The sequence below is a fragment of the Mustelus asterias genome, chromosome 9 (assembly GCF_964213995.1).
Source record: "Mustelus asterias chromosome 9, sMusAst1.hap1.1, whole genome shotgun sequence".
Taxonomy (NCBI): Eukaryota; Metazoa; Chordata; class Chondrichthyes; order Carcharhiniformes; family Triakidae; genus Mustelus; species Mustelus asterias.
The window spans coordinates 39,586,508-39,602,337 of record NC_135809.1 but is presented as its reverse complement, the minus strand read 5'-3'; the positions used below and the strand labels follow the sequence as shown (position 1 = coordinate 39,602,337).

The 15,830-nt window shown below is 45.2% G+C and overlaps 1 protein-coding gene across 4 annotated transcripts in view; it reads left to right on the top strand.

Moving 5' to 3' along the window:
* The first annotated feature begins 1,253 nt into the window (after positions 1 to 1,253).
* The window catches only part of LOC144498637 (interleukin-17 receptor A-like), a 47,814-nt gene continuing 33,237 nt past the window's right edge, over positions 1,254 to 15,830 (top strand). The window contains exons 1-6 of one of the 4 annotated variants that reach the window (XM_078220057.1): positions 1,760 to 1,783; positions 1,844 to 1,936; positions 7,017 to 7,041; positions 7,380 to 7,526; positions 10,478 to 10,602; positions 12,026 to 12,152. In XM_078220057.1, coding sequence (XP_078076183.1) covers positions 1,844 to 1,936; positions 7,017 to 7,041; positions 7,380 to 7,526; positions 10,478 to 10,602; positions 12,026 to 12,152 — 517 coding nt within the window. In that variant the 5' untranslated portion in view covers positions 1,760 to 1,783. Of the gene's footprint in view, positions 1,937 to 7,016; positions 7,042 to 7,379; positions 7,527 to 10,477; positions 10,603 to 12,025; positions 12,153 to 15,830 lie in introns of all 4 variants that reach the window. The other 3 variants (XM_078220058.1, XM_078220056.1, XM_078220059.1) reach the window with 3 other exon arrangements.

Sequence of the window (15,830 nt, the reverse complement as noted above, 5' to 3'; positions counted from 1 at the left end):
AGGTCGGGACCTAACACAAGTGCTGCATTTGCCAGCCACAGAGGAAGAGCTGGAGTAACTACCTGATCCTGGTAGGGCTTCTGTTATCTGCTTCCGCTTTGCAGAGGGGAATTAGGTCCCTGACCCCTTTACACAGAGGATTCAGGATCCCTGTCTCCTTTACACAGCGGGGGGGGGGGGGGGGGGGGGGGTTTCAGGATCACTCTGGATCAAAGAGGGGGTTCAGGATCACTGGATCACACAAGGGAATTCAGGATCATTCTGGATCACAGGGGAATTCAGGATCAATCTGGGTCATACAGGGGGGTTCAGGGTCACTCTGGATCACATGGGGATTCAGAATCTCTCTGGATCACACAGGGGATTCAGGGTCACTCTGGATCACACAGGGGGATTCAGGATCACTCTGGATCACACGGGCGTCAGGGTCACTCTGGATCACACATGGGGATTCGGGATCACTGGATCACAGGAGGATTCAGAATCACTGGATCACACAAGGAGATTCAGGGTCACTCTGGATCACACAGGGGGATTCAGGGTCACTCTGGATCACACGGGGGATTCAGGGTCACTCTGGATCACACAGGGGATTCAGGGTCACTCTGGATCACACAGGGGGATTCAGGGTCACTCTGGATCACACGGGGGATTCAGGGTCACTCTGGATCACACAGGGGATTCAGGGTCACTCTGGATCACACAGGGGGAGATTCAGGGTCACTCTGGATCACACGGGGGATTCAGGGTCACTCTGGATCACACAGGGGGAGATTCAGGGTCACTCTGGATCACACGGGGGATTCAGGGTAACTCTGGATCACACAGGGGGAGATTCAGGATCACTCTGGATCACACAGGGGGATTTGGGGTCACTCTGGATCACACGGGGGGGTGGGGTGAGGATCACACGGGGGATTCAGGGTCACTCTGGATCACACAGGGGGAGATTCAGGATCACTCTGGATCACACAGGGGGATTCAGGGTCACTCTGGATCACACGGGGAATTCAGGGTCACTCTGGATCACAGGGGGGGGGGTGAGGATCACTCTGGATCACACGGGGGATTCAGGGTCACTCTGGATCACACAGGGGGAGATTCAGGATCACTCTGGATCACACAGGGGGATTCAGGGTCACTCTGGATCACACGGGGAATTCAGGGTCACTCTGGATCACACAGGGGGAGATTCAGGATCACTCTGGATCACACAGGGGGATTCAGGGTCACTCTGGATCACCGTTTCTCTCAGAGCCGCCATTTCGGGTTGTTGCTCCGCCCTCAGGTGCGATTCCAGGAAGTCGGGAGGTTTCAGGGCGCTGCAGAGCGGAGAGAGAGAGCTGAGGATCGGAGCCCCCGCACCGAGTCGCCATCACTGCCCGGCCGCCCCTCTGGAAGCTTCTGGAAAGCCCCCGGCACCGCGCAGTGTATTGTTGGAAGCCGGGCCGGGACAGAGGGAGCCGCCCGCCCGGGGCCGGGGGAGAGGGAACCGCCCGCCCGGGGCAGAGGGAACCGCCCGGGGCCGGGGGAGAGGGAACCGCCCGGGGCAGAGGGAACCGCCCGGGGCCGGGGGAGAGGGAACCGCCCGGGGCAGAGGGAACCGCCCGGGGCCGGGGGAGAGGGAACCGCCCGCCCGGGGCCGGGGGAGAGGGAGCCGCCCGCCCGGGGGAGAGGGAGCCGCCTGCCCGGGGCCGGGGGAGAGGGAGCCGCCCGCCCGGGGCCGGGGCAGAGGGAACCGCCCGCCCGGGGCCGGGGGAGAGGGAGCCGCCCGCCCGGGGCCGGGGCAGAGGGAGCCGCCCGCCCGGGGCCGGGGCAGAGGGAGCCGCCCGGGGCCGGGGCCATGGCTCCCCGGGGATCAGTCGGCATCTTCCTGCTGGTGATTTGCGCCGTTGGAGGCCGGGGTTTGGAAATGCCGGGAAACTGTTCACAGCCGGTAAGGATGGAGCCTGAGAGAGCGAGAGCTTCTAATCTGGGATTTTAACCGCGGTGCGAGCTTGATCCGGGATTTAATCTGGAGCAGGTTTCACTGTTTTATTCTGTCAGGGGATGTGGGCACCGTTGGCGAGACCAGCATTTATTTCCCATTCCTAATTGCCCTGAAGCTGGGCGGTGAGCTGCCTCCTGTTTCTGCTGTCTCTGAGATGGAGGTAAACACAGTAAGAAGTCTCACAACTCCAGGTTAAAGTCCAACAGGTTTATTTGGTAGCACAAACCACTAGCTTTCGGAAGGCTGCTCGCTCATTAGGTAAGTGGGAGTTCTGTTCACAAACAGGGCACAAAGACACAAACTCAATTTACAAAATAATGTTTGGAATGCGAGTCTTTACAGCTAATCAAGTCTTGAAGGTACAGACAATGTGAGTGGAGAGAGCGTTGAGCAAAGGTTAAAGAGATGTGTATTGTTTCCAGACAGGAGCATTAGCACAGGTTAAAGAGATGTGTATTGTCTCCAGACAGGAGCATTAGCACAGGTTAAAGAGATGTGTATTGTTTCCAGACAGGAGACAATACACATCTCTTCAACCTGTGTTAATGCTCTCTCCACTCACATTGTACCTTTAAGACTTGATTAGCTGTAAAGACTCACGTTCTAATCATTATTCATTATTCTGTAAATTGAGTTTGTGTCTTTATATGCCCTGTTTGTGATCAGAATTCCCACCCACCTGACGAAGGAGCAGCGCTCTGAAAGCTAGTGGCTTGTGCTACCAAATAAACCTGTTGGACTTTAACCTGGTGTTGTTAGACTCCTTACTGTGTTTACCCCAGTCCAACGCCGGCATCTCCACATCATGTATTTCCTTACCCATGAAGTGTGAAATTTAATTAAAAATAATCCTGCAGCAAATACTTTTAACATAAAAAATAAAGAGGTTATTTTATTTCACTCCACTGCCCTGGAAGTTGCCGAAGAAAATATAAAATTACCAACACATAACACACAAAGATTAGTTAAAAATGAAGATGTAAACAATACTTCTAAATGTAAATCAAGATTAGTCTATTTCCGATGAAGGCCTGGTATATTTTGAAGTTGGGGTATTTGTTATTGTCACATGTATTAGTATACAGTGAAAAATATTGTTTCTTGCACGCTATACAGACAAAACATATTGTTCATAGAATACGAAGAGGAGGAGGAAAGGAGAGGGTGCAGAATATAGTGTTACAGTCATAGCTAGGATCTACAGAGAGATCAGCTTGATATATGGTAGGTCCATTCAAAGGTCTGATTAGCAGCTGGGAGGAAGCTGTCCTTGAGTTTGTTGGCACATGATCTCAGACTTTTGTATCTTTTTCTTGATAGAAGACGGTGGAAGAGAGTACGTCTGGGGTGCGTGGGGTCCTTGATTATGCTGGCTACTTTTCCAAGACAGTGGGAGGATAGACGGAGTCAATAGATGGGAGGCTGGTTTGCGTGATGGACTGGGCTATGTTCACAACCTTATGTCGTTCCTTGCTGTCTTGTTCAGAGCAGGAGCCATACCAAGCTACATCCAGAAAGAAGTGTAGAGGTTGTCTCTGTAGCTGTGATGGCTTTCACTGTTGAATTGGCAAAGGCTGCTTTAACTAGTGAGCTTAGTAGGTGGAATCAAGGTTTACAGAGAAGAGAGATGGTTCCTTACTTCTGTTCTGCAGATGTCATAATTATAGATGCCAAGTTACTTTAAAGCAGACCAGAAGCTTTTTTGGATGTCTTTCTCTGTCTCTCCCAGAGTTGAAGCCTGTTCTTTTAGATTAATGATGGGCAACCTAGGCTAGTGAATGGGCCACATGAGTGGCCCTCTTCATCTCAATAGGCCGCACAATTGAAATCAAGCTTGTTCACTACTTGTTCATTAGTTGATCCATGGTAAGATTAAATGGATAAGAGGGCGGCACGGTAGCACAGTGGTTAGCACTACTACTTCACAGTGCCATGGACCCGGGTTCGATTCCCAGCTTGGGTCACTGTAGAGTTTCTCTCCGTGTCCGCATGGGTTTCCTCCGGGTGCTCCGGTTTCACGTTCTGAAAGATGTGCTGGTTAGGTGCATTGACCTGAACAGGCGCCGGACTGTGGTGACTTGGGGAATTTCACAGTAACTTTATTGCAGTGTTAATGTAAGCCTTACTTGTGACTAATAAATTAACTTTAAAAAAACACATTTAATATACGCCAAATATTTGATAATGAGTTGTAGAAACTGCTTAATCATTTGTATATTAACAGAACTATGATCAACTTCAAATGGTAAAAGCAAAATAAACATTTATGATATGGATGCCTATTTACACTGAGTGCACGGCACTCACAATGTGTGCAATCAGCATAAATCTCACTTCACTTGCCCTTGCTTTATGTGCATTACACTTCAATCACATCAGTAAGGGGGAAAAAAATACATGAACAGAAATCAGCGGAATGTGGCAACCCTGAACATGGGCAACAGTCAATAAAATATATTGTGGGCTGCACTCAGAACCTGGATGGGCTGCACATGGCCCCCAGGCTACAGGTTGCCTACCACTCTTTTAGATAGTTTTCTGTGAATCTGCCTTTTTCCTGCTATTTTCACTATCCTTTGCACATAAGGCAAGATGTCACCATTATCATGTGACCTATAGAACAATTCCAATCACTTAAAGCAAGTGGTGCTGGAAAAGAGGTTGCTCCACAGAAGATGCCACATACCCTTCTTTATCACAGAATTTACATAGCGCAGGAGGAGACCATTTGACTTGGTCTTCACCAGCTAAATGAACAATTTACTAAGTGACGTTTTCCTGCCTTCTTCCCGTAACCTTGCACATTGTTCCTTTTCAGTTAATAGTTTAATTCCCTTTTGAGCCTCAGTTGAACCTGCCTCCACCACGCTCACAGGTAGTGCATTTCATACCTTAACCATTCACTGCGTGAAAAGTGTTTTCTCATCTCTTTGACTTCTTTTTAAAATTACCTTAAATCTTGGCCTTCTCGTTTACAATCTTTTCTCTCTGTCCGAACCTCTCATGATTTTGTAGACCTCTATCAGAATGAATCATTTCACAGTTCTTCACAAAATGAATTGCTTCACATTTCTCCTCATTGAACTTCATCTGCCATTTGTCCGCCCATTCCTCCAACTTGGCCATTTCCTTTTGAAGTTCTACATTACCCTCCTCACAGTTCACAATGCTTCCAAGTTTTGTATCATCCACAAATTTGAAACTGTCCCTGTACACCAAAGTTTAGGTCATTAATAGAAAATGTCCCAACACTGATCCCTGAGGAACTCCACGACAAACCTTTCTCCAGCCTAAAAAAACATCCATGAATCACTGCTCACTGTTCCCTGTCGCTCGGTAAATTTTGTATCCATGTTAATACTTTCCCTTTTATTCCATGAGCAGTAACTTTGTTCACAACTCTGTGGTGCTGTATCAAATGTCTTTTCGAAGTCCATGAATACTATATCAACATTGCCCTCATCAGTCCTCACTGTCACTTCATCAAAAACTCCGGCAAATTAGTTAAACACAATTTTCCCTTAAGAAATCCATATAGGCTCTCCTTAATTAACTCATATTTGTCAGTGTGATTATTAATTTTGCCCCATTTAAGTGTTTCCCCACCACCAAAGTCAAACTGGCCTGTAGTTGTTGTGCTTACCTTTACATAATTTTTAGATCGAGGGGGTAAAGTTTGTAATTCTCCAGGTCTCTAGCACCACCCGTGAGCCTAAGGAAGATGAAAATTTATGGCCAGTGCCGTCTCAATTTCCACACTCACTTCCCTCAGTATCCTTGGATGCATCTCATCCAGTCCAGGTGAACTACAGTGAGTTTGTCCACTGCCTCCTCCTTACCAATTTTCAATCCTAGTGTCTGAATTACTTCTTTGTCGGAAAGACGTGCTGGTTAGGTGCATTGGCCATGCTAAACTCTCCCAAACAGGTACTGGAGTGTGGCGACTAGGCGATTTTTCACAGTAACTTCACTGCAGTGTTAATGTAAGCCTACTTGTGACACTAATAAATAAACTTAAACTTTAACTCTTTTCTCCTTGGTCTGGGGAGCTTTTTCTTTTAGTTACAACTGTCTCCCCGACAAACTCTCAACAGCAAAAAGTACACCAAGTTCCAAGTCAGGGATACTGAGATTTAATGCACCTATTTTTGCTGATTGGGTCTAAGAATGACTTTGTTGTAACATGAATGTCAGTTCAGTAATATTTGTGATGAGGAGGAGGGTCTTTTCCCAATGATACATTCCTGGCAAGTGAGAATTTGTGGCAGAAATGCAGTTTTGCATAATGGGGCCCTTGTATTTTGTCACACCAGACAAAATGGGTAGGGAATTTCCAAGTCAGCAGTGTGTATGAGTCATCAGAGATGATTATTGTGCAACGCATTGTTTTTCTAGAACATTGCGCCATAGTGACTTTACCAAAAGCTAATTGAAAACTGGCTTATCAAGAAAATTTGAATGTCATAATGAACTTCCTTATTATAATCTTCATGTTTCAAAATAATTGTTTCAGCTGACTCGTGCGTGACTCCCTCACCTATGGATCTGAAAATTTAGATTTAACCCATTGTCCAGAACTTAAACACATTATCAAAGCTAATATTCCCATACAGTACTGAGAAGGAAGCATTAAACCAAGATTTGATGCTGCTTGGGTTTGTGGACATTAAAGCTCGTGTGGCACTTGTCAAAGGTGAACTAGGGACTTTTCCAGTATTCCAGTCAACAGTCGTCCCACAGCCAACAATATCGGGTCCAGGTTACAGGTCCAGAATAGGGTGTTTCATGCCAAAACATGCAATACATTATATGCCTGGTGAACAGAGGAGATGGGAAGTAAATGCATATCATACAGATAATGTGGTAAATACGCTTCCTGTTTTTAAAAATAAAGAGACCAAAAACTTAACTCACTCACTATCAGTTAATAAGTGACTCTCTCAGGCACTTTTGTTCAGGGCCCATTCAACATAGTATTGCATTTTGTCAGACATAAAATATCTTTTTTTTGTCTTTTTTCAAACAGGGCCTGGATTGTACCGTTGAAACTGGTAAGTATAATTTAAAATGTTCTTTTATTCTGAAAGCCTTAAAAGACCCATCATTGTTCCACCATCGCCACCTTTTGTGGCTGAGGACAGGGTGGCCAACTGACCCACGAGCCAATACCAATGCACATCCTGAAATACTGACCAGAAGAGGATACCTGTGGAACCTGTGAGGAGAGGCCTGGTCTCTGCTTGTGTACAACAGTTGTGTTCCTGGCTTATAGTACTACATTCAGAAACTGAAGAGTGGCATGTTTTTAAAAGCAATTGCTTTTCCAGTTAGAATTGACTAACAAAGTGGGAAAAATATGTTGTATTTTCTTGCTCATTTCCATGATTAGGTTCCTGTTTGGATTTCAGTTGGCTGAAACCTTCCAACTGGACACCTTCATTTCCCAAGGACCTACAAGTTACTGTAACCAGGAAAGAGAATGCAGCTGGAGTCTTAGAGCCTATGCTGTACATCAGCTGGAAATTGAGAACAGATGGTAAGTGCACAAAAGCAAAAGATTTTTCTTTGAGTGTGGTAGATTTTGGTGAGGTTTGATTACCTTGTGTTATCAGTTTGTCTTGTTGCCTGTAGTTGAATAGGATAGCTGGTGATGGACTGTCACTCTCCAGCCAGCTGCAGCTATTGTCCAGGTGTGATTTTCATCTCCATTAGAAACCGACCTTTTGATCGGACCAGTCAATGCCGGAATTTATGTTCCACTTGAGCCTCCTCCTATCGTTCCTCATCTAATCCATCAATATAACTCTCAATTCCCTTCTTCCTCATTCTTATCTAGCTTCCCCTTAAAAGCAATATACCATTAATTTCAGCTACTCATTATTGTAGTGGGTTCCACATTCTCACACTTTTTAGGTAAAGAAGTTTCTTCTAAACTCTTGGATTTCTCGATGATTATCAAGATGGCCTTTACTTCCCAATAAGTCATTGTATTTTTCCCTCCCACCCGCCATTGTATTTTTTCAGCATTGAAGCTACAAACTTTCTCTGAGGCATTACCCACTCCTCTTGGAAGCATGCTCCATTTCTATTCACCTTTGCAACAAGTGAAAAGATTGAAGAATTTTAAGCAAAAATTATATTCACCGCGTATCAAATTTCCATAGCCTGCTGTGCTCATTTCAATGGTCTCAGATACAGAATACCCAGACTGCTGGAATAAGTCCTAATGTTATCAGTAAAAAAACAGGACAGTTATACATTTTCTTAATCTAATTCTCCGCCTTACATTAGTTTATAAGTAATTTCATTTAATGTCCATACATCAGTAATAACCTTCGTCAGTTCTTTCACTCAATTGTTTAGTACTTTCCAGCATAATGGTTTCTTATTCGTCCATTACTAACCGGACATTATTCCCATTCTAGCTATGACTACTTCCCTGTTTCCTGGATACGCCAGTCATTACTATAAGGGCCACTGTGGAAGTTCCCACTGGCTCACTGCCAAGTTTAAGTAGACATTTGCCCCCGCGTCATACCTAATTTATGCCTGGGTTCCGACCCAACTATTCATAAAATTGCAAAATATATACCCTTACAATAATCTCCCAGATATGAGTCTACTAACCAAGGTTCCCAGGTCTTTGGCTCTTAAACTATTCAACTTTCCCATTATGCCTTTTGGTACCTTGCATTGACTGAAATGTTTAATCACAGTAAAATACTTTGAAAATGCATGTAAAATATCAGCTTATATGTCTTAAACTCATAGTTACTTGCTTTAATTCTCTATCTGCATTCACATGTGAGTAAGTTATCATTCCTCTTCCTACTGTTAGCATTCTGTCTAAACCAAGAGAAATCTAAAATAATCACTTTCATGGACCTTCAAGGAGACTCTTAAAAACAGTAAACTATTTTTCTAAACAGAAGGTCACTAATAGCTATGTTTTCAAAGCTTTTGAATTTAAAAAAAAGTTACTGATAAAGTGATAACTGCTAACTAATAAATGGCAAAGTGTTGTTCCCGGTGAAAAAAACCAACCACTCCCAACGGTGAGGGACTGATAAGATCAGAAGGCAGAAACTCGCTGGTGCAAATTGCATACTCCGGCTTTGAGCAGGTGCCGCTATTCTTGCAGAGGGAATGTGTGGGCACAAAATTGTTCCCCAAGTGTCATTTTGAGTGAGAAAACCGATGTGATTTGCACTGGCTATAGATATATTTTGTATGAGTGTTGAGTTTTGCAATGGTTCTGAATGGGGTCCTAAACATGCCGATGTGCCCGGTTTCACTGAGACCAGGTGCCCATTTAATAAAGGGCACTCCGATCTTAAATTGAAATTGAGGATCCCACTCCCTATGACCTTCGGGGACACATGACCCCATTGAAGGGATGTTTGCCCACCCCCTCCCCTAACAAAGATCGCTGGCGTTGGAACATTGGAACCCTCTCGATGGGTTCGCCATCATCACCCCCCTCTTCATGACCCCTTCCCATCCCCCCCCCCCCCCCACCCCCCCTCCATGAGCCCCCTCATCACTGCACCAGCACCCTGGCAGTGCCAAGTTGGTGCTGCCAGATGGGCAATGCCCAGCCATATCCCCAAACACCGGAGGCTTCAGTGGCCTCCGAGTCCCCCTGGCGTGGCCATCACACCTGGTCTCTGTTTGTGGAGACCAGTGGTGATTCTCTCAAGCACCCCGCTGTGCCCAAGGGCCGGAAAATCCCGGGAGCAGGGATGATCCAGCATCGAACGGACTCAACATATTTCAATACTCATTTAAATATGTTGATCTCGTTCCTGCCCTTTTCGGGTGGGAACCAGATTATGTCCGGGAGCAGTGGTGGGAAGATATTGCTAAGGTTTAGCGCCGGCGCAGAACATGCTAAATAAACCACTCGCCCACAATTCTCTGGCCCTGCTCCACTCTGACCTGTTGTGCGCTGGGTGTGACGTGGGGTGAAAGTTGTGGCCATTATTTTTGTAATAAATTCATTTTCAACTCTATTAATTAAACTGCACCAAGTTGCACTTAACTGTATCAAGGAATTTTTTTATGTACTTGTTTTAAAAATTCTGTTCACACTGCCCAAATGTGCACTCTCCTGGAGGATTTTACGTTTACCAATTTGCAAAATAGTTTGAATGTAAACTCTAGTGGGTGGAAACAAAACACACCTTAGAATGGTAATCTTGGGTGTAATTTGTACTCTGGCCACTGATTACATCAAAGCAGAAACTCTATCCCGCTGTGTTGATTATATCACCCATATATGTGGACTGTGTGACTATGTGATGCACGAGATGCTGACCCTCGGGCCACAATGTGAGAAAAAAAATTACTAGTGCACTGATGCCTCTCACTGTAATGAGTACAAATTTCATCCTGGTTTAATAAAAGCATCCTTAAACCTCCGCACGCTGAATTCAGTTTTGATTTTGCTACACACCTTAACCAGTTTGGTACCTTTGGGTTTTGCAGCCAGTATAAGGTATTCTCAAGGAGTTGCGATCTCTGCGAAAAAGCAGAGCAATGGAGAGGAAAGATGTGTTCAATACCGATTTAATAAGAAGATAAGCAGCCAAGTAAATCCAAGAGGAGAGAAGGTATGTACCACAAAAAGCCCTGTAGATGTTACAGCTCAGGTTTTCTGTGTTTGCATTTTCCATTGCTGACTAAGTCTCGTATGATCTGAAGCCTGTAGGTTGGCAAACACAGCACCAGCCCATGTAGTGCATTAGAGTTGTGAACATAGAGGCTGAGGGCTGTTTGACCACTAAAAACAGACTTCAAGATTTGGGCTGAATATCTGGAATGATGAAGGAAGGGATTTGATGCATGCAGGCCGTGAAACTAAGAAGAAGCCTTTTTGGCTACAGAGGGGGGTGACAGCAGTATAGTGAGAGCTGGAATGGACTCCAGCAGCTGTGACAGTAGCAGAGCAGGAATCTGTCCCAGTGAAAGTGCGACTTTTTAAAATTCAATTTTGAGATGTGTGTGTTGCTTGTAGACCAACATTTATTTGCTCTCCCTACCACTATACTGCCTTCAAAAAATTGGTGCTGAGCTGCCTTATTCAAACTGCTGTTCACATGTTCTCATGATGTTAGAATCGTACGGCGCAGGAAAGACCCTTCAGCACATTATTGGGTACGATATTTCCAGATTTTTAGTCGGTGAGCATGATATCTGTCCATTTGGGATAATGTGTCACTTGCGGGGACAACTTAAGAGGTGCTGATGTTTCTATGCATCTGTGAGCCTTGTCCTTCTCAGTGGTTGAAATTGTGGGTTTGAAAGCTAAAATCGAATGAACTGTCTGTATGGTTAACCCTGGGACCATCTACAGAGCACGTCAATTCCTTCCAAACCAATTACTTTTCCCAGCTAGAACAAGGGCAGCCGACACACAGAAAAACCACCACCTGTAAATTTCCTCCCAGTCTCTCACCCTCCTGACTGGGAACTACATCACCATTACTTCATTGTTGCTGGGTCATAATCCTCAAACACCCTTCCTGATAGCACTGTGGCTGTATCTACGCCATATTGACTGCAACAGTTCAAGGCTCATGCACCCATTGCAAGTAAAGTCCACATCCCAGGAACAAATAAAAAAAAAGGAGTCTGCTGCATGTTTCAGTTGAGCTTTGTGTGTATGACCTATATTTGGGATGATTAAAATTTTGGTTTTTCTGCCATGTATGACATCCTGAACAATGAAAAAGTCTTAACTTAGACAATAGTAGTGAAACAATTAAAGTTGATCTTAGTTGCTTATTCCAGTTTTCATAGAATCCCTACCGTGCAGAAGGAAGCCATTCGGCCCACCGAGTCTGCACCGACCACAATCCCATCCAGGCCCTATTCCCGTAATCCCACGTATTTACCCTGCTAATCCCCCTGATACTAGGATCAATTTAGCATGGCCAATCCACCTAAACCGCACATCTTTGGACTGGATATATAAGTTCTGGATATATAAGGAGTATAGAATCATTTCTGAAAGCAGTTGTTGTTCTTTTGCAGTGGACCTTCTCACTGGAGAGACTTGTGGCAGAACCAGAGCAGACGTACAGGGTTTCTGCATGCAGTTTACCAAGAGCTAACATTGATCAAGACAATGATTGTCCAGCATGCACTTTTACTGTGCCTGGTACGTCTACGCAGTTGCTACTGGCGGTGGTACTACTGAAAAATGTCACCCCTTTTGCTTTCTTCATGTCAAATCCCACAATGTGCCCTTCTTGCATAGATCTCATTGGGTTGTGAATCTCCTGTGGCCAGGTGAACAATCTGCTAAGTCTCTACCAAGACTCGTGCTGAAAGGATGCACATGGTTTGCTCAATAATAACTTTTTGTGAAGTATTTGGTATGTTCTTGAAACTGCACATGGTGCTAGCTGTGAGGAATTACTGATTGCTTAAGCATTAGATTGTTATTAACAGTTATATAGTAGTTGTGGCATTTCAGTTCTACCCTGTTTTGATCTGAACCTCTTGCAAAACAACAACAATTATGTCAATATTCAATTTTTAAACAAAAAATCAGAGACATGTACATTAAACGTAAATTCATTTATTCATAATGTTCAATGTTATTAAGTGTTGGTGGTGAAACTCTTTAATTCTAGGTTAAGAATCAAAACAGAGTAGGCTAATATTCTAGTTAATGGTTAATTCAGTCACTGGGATCAGGATCTTTCCTGAAAATGTTTTGTTTCCTCATTGAAGTTTTTAGAACATAGAACAGTACAGCACAGAACAGGCCCTTCGGCCCACGATGTTGTGTCGAGCTTTGTTTGAAACCCAGATCAAGCTATCCCACTCCCTATCATCCCGAAGTGCTCCATGTGCCTATCCAATAGCTTCTTAAATGTTCCTAAAGTTTCTGACTCCACTATCCCTGCAGGCAGTCCATTCCACACCCCAACCACTCTCTGAGTAAAAAACCTACCTCGGACAGCCTTCCTATATCTCCCACCATGAACCCTATAGTTATGCCCCCTGGTTACCGCTCCATTCACCCGAGGAAATAGTCTTTGAACGTTCACTCTAGCTATCCCCCTCATCATCTTATAAACCTCTATCAAGTCTCCTCTCAACCTCCTCCGCTCCAAAGAGAAAAGCCCAAGTTCCCTCAACCTTTCCTCATAAGACCTACCGTCCAAACCTGGCATTCTGGTAAATCTCCTTTGCACTCTTTCCAGTGTCTCCACATCCTTCTTATAGTGAGGTGACCAGAACTGCACGCAATATTCCAAATGTGGTCTCACCAAGGTCCTATACAGTTGCAGCATAACCCCATGGCTCTTAAACTCAAACCCCCTGTTAATGAACGCCAACACACTACAGGCCTTTTTCATGGCTCTATCCACTTGAGTGGCAACCTTCAGAGATCTGTGAATATGAACTCCAAGATCTCTCTGTTCCTCCACATTCTTCAGAACCCTACCTTTGACCCTGTAACCCACATTCAAATTTGTCCTACCAAAATGAATCACCTCGCATTTATCAGGGTTAAACTCCATTTGCCATTTTTCAGCCCAGCTCTGCATCCTACCTATATCTCTTTGCAGCCTGCAACAGACCTCCACCTCATCCACTACTCCTCCAATATTGGTGTCATCAGCAAATTTACTGATCCACCCTTCGGCCCCCTCCTCCAAGTCATTTATAAAAAATACAAATAGCAGAGGACCAAGCCTGATCCCTGTGGCACTCCGCTGGTAACCGGTTTCCAGTCTGAAAATTTTCCATCCACCACCACCCTCTGCCTTCTGTTAGATAGCCAGTTACCTATCCAATCGGCCAAACTTCCCTCTATCCCACACATCCTTACTTTCTTCATAAGCCGACCATGGGGGACTTTATCAAACACCTTACTAAAATCCATGTATATGACATCAACTGCACTACCTTCATCAACACACTTAGTTACCTCCTCAAAAAATTCTATCAAATTTGTGAGGCAAGACTTGCCCTTCACAAATCCGTGCTGACTATCCCGGATTAAGCTGCATCTTTCTAAATGGTCGTAATTCCTATCCCTAAGGACCTTTTCCATCAACTTGCCGACCACCGAAGTAAGACTAACCAGCCTATAATTACCAGAGTCATTTCTATTCCCTTTCTTAAACAGAGGAACAACATTTGCCACTCTCCAGTCCTCTGGCACCACCCCCATGGACAATGAGGACCCAAAGATCAATGCCAAAGGCTCTGCAATCTCATCCCTTGCCTCCCAAAGAATCCTAGGGTATATTTCATCAGGCCCAGGGGACTTATCAACCTTCAGTTTATTCAAAATTGCTAGTACATCTTCGCTCCGAACATCTACTTCCTCCAGCCTATCAGCCTGTGACATTGTTCCCAGGAGCAGGCTGAGGGTAAGAGAGTGGGTTTGCTAACTGTAATTAATTATTTATTTTTTCAGTTAATTTTGGGTTTAAAATCGGAGGTTGTTTTTTTTTCAAAACCGGAAGTCAGGCCAGGAGTGGCCAGGGGAAGTTTTTGGAGGGTTTAAAAAGGGCTTACCTTGGAGGTTCAGCTTCATTGTTCCCAGGAGCAGGCTGAGGGTAAGAGAGTGGGTTTGCTGACTGTAATTAATTATTTATTTTTTCAGTTAATTTTGGGTTTAAAATCGGAGGTTTTTTTCAAAACCGGAAGTCTGGCCAGGGGAAGTTTTTGGAGGGTTTAAAAAGGGCTTACCTTGGAGGTTCAGCTTCATTGTTCCCAGGAGCAGGCTGAGGGTAAGAGAGTGAGTTTGCTGACTGTAATTAATTATTTATTTTTTCAGTTAATTTTGGGTTTAAAATCGGAGGTTTTTTTCAAAACCGGAAGTCAGGCCAGGAGTGGCCAGGGGAAGTTTTTGGAGGGTTTAAAAAGGGCTTACCTTGGAGGTTCAGCTTCATTGTTCCCAGGAGCAGGCTGAGGGTAAGAGAGTGGATTTGCTGACTGTAATTAATTATTTATTTTTTCAGTTAATTTTGGGTTTAAAATCGGAGGTTTTTTTCAAAACCGGAAGTCAGGCCAGGAGTGGCCAGGGGAAGTTTTTGGAGGGTTTAAAAGTGCACCAAAGTATACAGCGGGCAACATCGTAGCGGGCAGCAGAGTGAGTGGGAAGTTGAGTGAGCTGTCAGGGCTTTGGCTCACAGGGCTTGGACGAGCAGGGGTGAGTTTTTGTTTCCTTACACTCTTATTAACTTTTCACTGTCTTACTTGACATAAAGTGTCCAGTATGAGTGTGAAACCAATGTGTTGTTCCCAGTGTAGGATGTGGGAGGTCCTGGAGGCATCTGGCCTCCCGGACATCCACATCTGTGAGGGGTGTGTCGAGCTGCGGTTCCTGAGAGACCGTGTTAGGGAGCTGGAACTACAACTCGAGGATCTTAGGCTGATGAGGGAGAATGAGGAGGTGATAGACAAGAGCTATCATCAGGTGGTCACACCAGGGCCACGGGAAGAGGCCAAGTGGGTGACGGCCAGGAAGGGTAAGGCTAGGGTGGTTGAGAGCACCCCGGTGGATTTGCCCCTGCACAACAAGTACTCCTGCTTGAGTACTGCTGGGAGGGACAGCCCGCCTGGGGGAAGCAGCAGTGGCCGTGTCTCCGCAGTGGAGTCCAGCCCTGTAACTCAGAGGGCTAAGGAAAAGAGGAGGAAGGCGGTATTAATCGGGGACTCGATGGTGAAGGGGACAGACAGGCGTTTCTGCGGAGGTAGGCGGGATTCTCGCATGGTGGTCTGCCTCCCTGGGGCCGGGATCCAGGATGTCGCTAGTCGCGTCCCGGAAATCCTGAGGTGGGAGGGAGAGGAGCCTGAGGTAGCGGTACAT